At 48.6% G+C, this 6,000-nt stretch overlaps 1 protein-coding gene across 1 annotated transcript in view; it reads left to right on the top strand.

Moving 5' to 3' along the window:
- The first annotated feature begins 694 nt into the window (after positions 1–694).
- Positions 695–6,000, top strand: part of SNAP91 (synaptosome associated protein 91) — a 65,968-nt gene continuing 60,662 nt past the window's right edge. Inside the window, exons 1-2 of the mRNA XM_065632978.1 lie at positions 695–750; positions 1,411–1,569. Coding sequence (XP_065489050.1) covers positions 1,440–1,569 — 130 coding nt within the window. The 5' untranslated portion in view covers positions 695–750; positions 1,411–1,439. The remainder of the gene's footprint in view (positions 751–1,410; positions 1,570–6,000) is intronic.

Below are 6,000 nucleotides of genomic sequence, written 5' to 3'. Positions count from 1 at the left end.
TGCAGTTTTGGAATCCCTCGACGCGTTATTACAAGCGTTAAGGACAGGACTACACTGCAGACAGGCGAAGCACCAGCGGCTTCGGCTCCCCCGCAACCTCCGGGCCCCGCGAATCAACCCCGGGCTCCCCCACACAGCTCCCGCGTGGGAGTAGCTCCGGCCGCCCTCCCCCGCCGACACCTTTGGGCAGCGGGAGGCGAGCGGGGCTCGGGGTGGCCGCCCGGGCCGCGCCTCACCGCACACCTACCGGGCGGGCGGCGGGGCGCGGCGTCCCCTTTAAGAGGCGCGGCGGAGCGGGGGGCTCTGCCCGGCGGTACCGGGCGGCCCGGCCAGGCCCGACCGCGCTGGGTCACCTGACTGCGCCGGGCCACCGACCTGCGGCGGTAACGGCAGCGCCGGTCCGCTCCGTCCCGCCCTCTGCACCGGGGTAGGGGGCGGCGCTGCTGCGGCAGTAGCGCGGGGATTAGGCTGCGGGAGGATTAAGCCGCCGGCTGGAAATAGCAGCGGAGGCTCCCGGGCGTGGACGCTCAGCGCATCCCCGGCGGCGGCGGCGGGAGGGGGCAGTCCGCCCCGCACCTGGGGCTACCGGGGCCGCGGGGAGGGCGGGCCGGGGGGGGCTGCTGCGCCGCGGGGCGCCTCGCCAGCGGGCAGCGCAGCGGGCCGGGCCGGGGAGCGGTCGCGGCGGGAGGCGGCGGCGCCCTCCCCGGAGCGGCGGCGGCAGGAGGACGGGAGGGAAGGACGCACTGACAGGTCGGCCGCTGGCGCTCGCTCCATCCTCTTCTCCCCCCGCCGCGCCGCCTGGGGCTGCTGCATGGCGCTGGGCGCCGCCGCATCCAGCGACGCCCCGTTTCCCGGCGCGGGGGGGTCCCCATCGGGACTGGGGAGTGGCGGTGGGGGGAGGCACCGGGAGGGCATAACATGGCGCAACGGTGCCATAATCTCCCACCGGGGAGGCGGCGGGGCGGGCGCTGCGGCGGGGCCGGGGCGCGGCGGCGGCTCCCCCGCGGGCCGGTTCGGGGTGCGGGCGCAGCCGGGGCAGGTGGCGGGGGAGAGGGGGGGTCCTTTCCCTGTTTCCCAGAGGCTCGTACGTTATTTGTGTCCGACCTCCTTCTGCTACCATCATTATTTCCCCTTCATCCTCTCATGTAGCGCCTAAAATACCCTTTATTTTTGCCCCATGCGGCTTCTAGTGAGGCAAAAGCTTATACAACGGGGCGGGGGGGCTGCACCCCGGGAGGGGCCGGGTTGCCTGAAGGACCATTGTGCGTGTGGCGTGGCTGTGTGTGTCCGTGCTCGCGTGTCCCTGCGTGTGCGTGTCTCTGCCGTGTCCTCCCCCCGCCCCGTCCCCGCCTCCCCTCGCCGATAAACCCGGAATCTCCCCTTCCCCTCCCGTGTTTTCCGCCTCTGCAGAGCAAGCAGCAGCAGGCACGCCAGCGAAGATGTCGGGTCAGACGCTGACAGATCGCATCGCAGCTGCTCAGTACAGCGTTACGGGATCAGCTGTAGCCAGAGCCGTCTGCAAAGCCACCACGCATGAAGTGATGGGGCCCAAGAAAAAGCACCTGGACTGTGAGCATCCCTTTTCGTGTCCCCAGCGAAGATCTGGGGCTGAGGAGGCTGCCCGCGGGGCTCTTTAGTGTGCCTTTGAGCCGTCTGGTTGTCACCCTTTCTGTAATCCATGTTGCAAACCATGAGGGTTATGAGAAATCTCCAGGAGAGGAGCATTTATTCTCTTATTGCATGATACTGCTCTTTCGGCCATTTCCCCTCCTCACCCCCCCACGACCCTTTGCCTTTCATCCAGGAAGGCAGTGTGAAGCATGCCTTGCAGAGCAGGGGCTTGGAAAGGAGAGAGGGAATTGGACACAGGGGGAAATGGACACACACTTGTCTCTGCCTGCTTTGGTCAGGATTAAGCTAGGCAGAGCCATGAATGCTACACCAGAAAGCGGCCAAGCGCCAGTAGGAGTGTGGCCATCTCCACAGCAGACTTCTGAAGAGGTTTAGATGATGGTGTGCTTAAATGGCAAGGTGCTTGGATAATGCTTGGCTGTAGATTGGGACAGCCTTTGCAGAGTTTAAGGGCTGTTGCTGAGGTCCCAAATACCTGAGAGCAACTTCATGAGCTGTCCAATAGTTTGCATCGTGTTTTATTGAGGATGGCTGGTGGCCTTGTCTCATGGATTTATGATCTATTCTGGACTGGCATTAGCTAGTTAATGCATGAAACGAGGTGGAAGTCAAAACGCTTCTTGAAAAACAAATGAGCTAGTGATGTTTCGTCTTGACAATTTTATTTCTTTTCAACCCACTCAACTGTCAGTCCCTGCTTGGAGACATCAAGGAGCAGACTGGTGAAAGAATTTAATTGCATGATATTAATTGGCCTTGTTTACCAGTAGTAACTCTGTCCATCATTGAACTCAAAAGATCAACAGCAGGTTTTAATTTAATGTCTAAAATTCAGTGTGGTAAGAAACACTTTCAAGTAAAGATCAGCAGGTTTTATACCAAGCAGGCTCTTGGCTTCTGGTCATTACTAAGTAATGCTTTTGCAGGTGGATGTAAGTACAATTCTGATGATGCTGTATTTCTAAAAAGGAGGTAGAATTACTTCTGGAAAATAATTGCAGATTTTAGTGCTAATGACTTCATAGCTAACCCTTAAAGCGACGAACAGCATGTAGGTCTTCCAGTATGTCTAAATACTCTTGTATATATGTCTCAAGAGATGCCGATATATGCAGGATTGACTGAAGACTGACTTGAGTCTAAACTGTTGTTTAAATACATTAGCTATCTTGGTATCATGTATTCACTCTTGTTTTCTCGTATATTTGAAAAAATCAACTTGGATATTGATGTTTCCTATGTCGCTGTTTGGTAGCTGTCGACACTTCTTAATCTGTAGGCTGTGTCTGGACAGTCCTCCTGTATCTGTTACTAGAAGTCTTAGCTTAAAAAAAAGCCTACCTCATGTTTAAAAGTATACTGTGTCTCTGTGTGTATTTTAATACACACACACACACACACACACACACAAAAAAAAAAATAGCTATATAAATAAAAGTAGTATCTGGAATAGGCAGGATTAAAGCGAGGTAGAAATAATTTACCAGTGCTATATTAAGGTCTGGAAAGGGATTTTGTTTGGATATTGGTGCTAATATTACCACTTCAAAAAATGAGCATGGGAGAGATTGAAGCTGGGAGCATACCATGCAATTTCATACCCACCTGCATGTTAGACACACAAGAGGAAGAGACATGATCACTTCCTGGGAAGGTACATCGCTGATCATTTTTCCTTCTGTTTCCCAGCTGTATATAACAGTTGAGAGTTAACTTACTGGTATCATTAAAGACAGAATCTTGTCAGTGGGAGATATGCACATTCAAAATTGTGGACTGTAAATTAAAATCAAGTTTGTGTTTTAGAAGAAAAAATATTCTCAAGCTCTTTAACATGAGGCATCTCAGAATTACAGGCAACTCCTTGAATTCTGCTGTATATCTTGTGAATAGATGTTAAAATGGGCCTTATATATTATAATGAGAGAGTAAATTAAAAAGTTTATCCTCTGAAAGAGCAATACTCCCATGCATGTGGGCGGTACTGCTAGGTGAAGGTATGTCTGAGCCACATGGCTGACTGCATTTCAAGTTGGATAAGTAGCATTTGACAATGTGGAGAAAGGAATGAAGGGTAAAACTTACCAATACCTTAAGATAAGTTTTGAGTCAAAGTGCAAAAGATTTAGACAATTAAAACTTAATGTACCAGAGAGAGATGGTTGGAGTGACGCTTTATGACGAGCTGTAATTCTAGTGTTGATGTGGGGGTTTTGTGTCCATAGGGAACTCCATAATTTTATTTAGTGCCTTAGGTTGTGTGCCATGACACCTGGCCACTATCTTCTACTGCCCTGCTTAGCAGATGGGCTTTGTAAATTAAATTGAGAGGTCAGCTATTCAACATGAATTAAATAGTCCTGTGAGGATGGGACACAATGATGCCTGTCCTCATATCTTTTCTGCATAAGAGAGTTTCTGCATTCTAGAGAGTTATACAAAGGTGATTAAGGTGCAGGATGTCTTTTTTTTGTTTGTTGGTTTGTTTTAGGGGTTTTTTTAGTGAGTACTACTTAGAGGAAATCTGTTCTGAGGAATAAAAAGCGTGATTTGGGTATGAGTGCACGCATGTGAGGAAGGGAAGTGCTAAAGGATGATTAGGTTGCTATCATATACTTACTAGTAAGACTTACCATTTTCTTGAAATCCAGCTCTCATACTAGTGAATTTCTAGCAACTGCGGGAAGTAGTGCCAGATGGCATTAAGTGCAATTCCCAGGTGCCTGTGGAGAGAAAAGGAATATAAATTTAGGATGCTCTGATGGTTTGGGACAAGCCATTGCGGTTGGCACATTAAGAGCTCTGACCGTTTTGGACTTCAAAACCTTGTTGTCCTGAAGTCATATCATTGTGGTGGCTTCATCTTCCTCAGCTAACAATGTTGTTTTAAATAAATTACAATTAGATACAGCAAGTGAGAAAAACATACTAGTGAAGAAGTGGGGATGAGCAGCTTGATTTTGCTGCAGTGAGAAGGGCCATTGCATAGTAGGTAAATGAAATATATGGAATATGTTAAGAATATATGAGCTGTGGTAATTCAACTAGGAAGGAAATCCTAATGCACAGCATAGAAGTTTCATTATCAGAATTGTTCTGAAACGTATGTTAAGGCTTCATTGATGGCTTAATTGTGCAGGGCAAGTAAAAGCCAGTGTCCAGCCTCGAATGGAGGCGACTCTGATGGTACCAACAGGGAGAAGCTTTTGGAGAAGGGAAATATATTGACCTTCAAATGTTAAAACGCATGATAGATGAGGGAAAAATAGGTAGATCTGGACTCAGCTCCTTTTATAAAATATCTTGCTCAGAAAGAGACCGTCAAACTTTGATTTAGGGAAGTGAATTGGAAACCAGTGAGGTTGTTGCATCTGCAGTTGGTCATAACAAGTTCCTGCTTCTGAAAATGATCAAAATGGCTGGGATTTTCTTTTACTTATTTTGTTGAGTGAATTGCTTTGCAGCAGGAGGAAGTTCTGGAGTATGTATTTTAAAAAGACCACATGGTGCCTCCTTACTTCTTCAAAATAATTCTCATAAGACCCTTCCGAAGGCCTGAGCAAGAGCTGGGGATTTTTCATGAAATGTGGAAACAAAGCAGATGAAGATCAGGACTGGATTTTCTGTGGCTGTGGAGATGATCTGTGTATCTGTAGTGACATCTTTCCATCCCAAATCTAATTTTGCATATTTGTATGTGGCTGGTGAACAAAGACTGTAAAAGGAATTTATAATTTAATTCATGCTGGTAACTGAACTGCAGTGCTGGTGTCAATATTTTGCTTGTACAGACACTTTTGTTCCTGCAGTGTTTTGCCTTTCTCATGCAAACTGTGGGGATGACCTAACAAATCTGAATCTCTCTGGTCTCTAGTGTTGAAACAGAAGTGGCTGTTGACCAAAAACAAAGAGTTAAATGCTTTTCCTAGGTTCAGTAAAGATAAAGTTGCTAGATCCCACAGGTTAGTCTTAGAAACCTGTATCTTGTTCCTGAGGAATATGTCTGTCTCTGTTTTTTGGGGAGAGGTGAGGGTCAGTGGAGCTACCTTGAGTCACTAGACTTCAGTGACTGTTAAGGTTAACTTAGATGCATATGTCAGAATCTGTCTGCTGTTGAAGTGATTTGGGGAGTGTTCCAAGTCTGTTGGCACTTGGGGCTCCTTCCTAGCAGGAGTAGCGCAGACGTACGAGTGCTGCATTGCTCTGCAGTCCAGGTGACACTTTGTCTTTATGGCAGTGGAAATACCTTCAAGAAAATCACCAAGAACAGAGTCCCAGTACAACTGGGCTTAATCCTTCACACTTTACTAATTAAACTATTTTTGTATGTTTCATTGTATCTTGTGCTGCAGTAATTTGTCACTTTTT

Source organism: Caloenas nicobarica, chromosome 3 (assembly GCF_036013445.1).
Source record: "Caloenas nicobarica isolate bCalNic1 chromosome 3, bCalNic1.hap1, whole genome shotgun sequence".
Lineage (NCBI taxonomy): Eukaryota > Metazoa > Chordata > Aves > Columbiformes > Columbidae > Caloenas > Caloenas nicobarica.
This window is presented reverse-complemented; position numbering and strand designations above follow the sequence as displayed.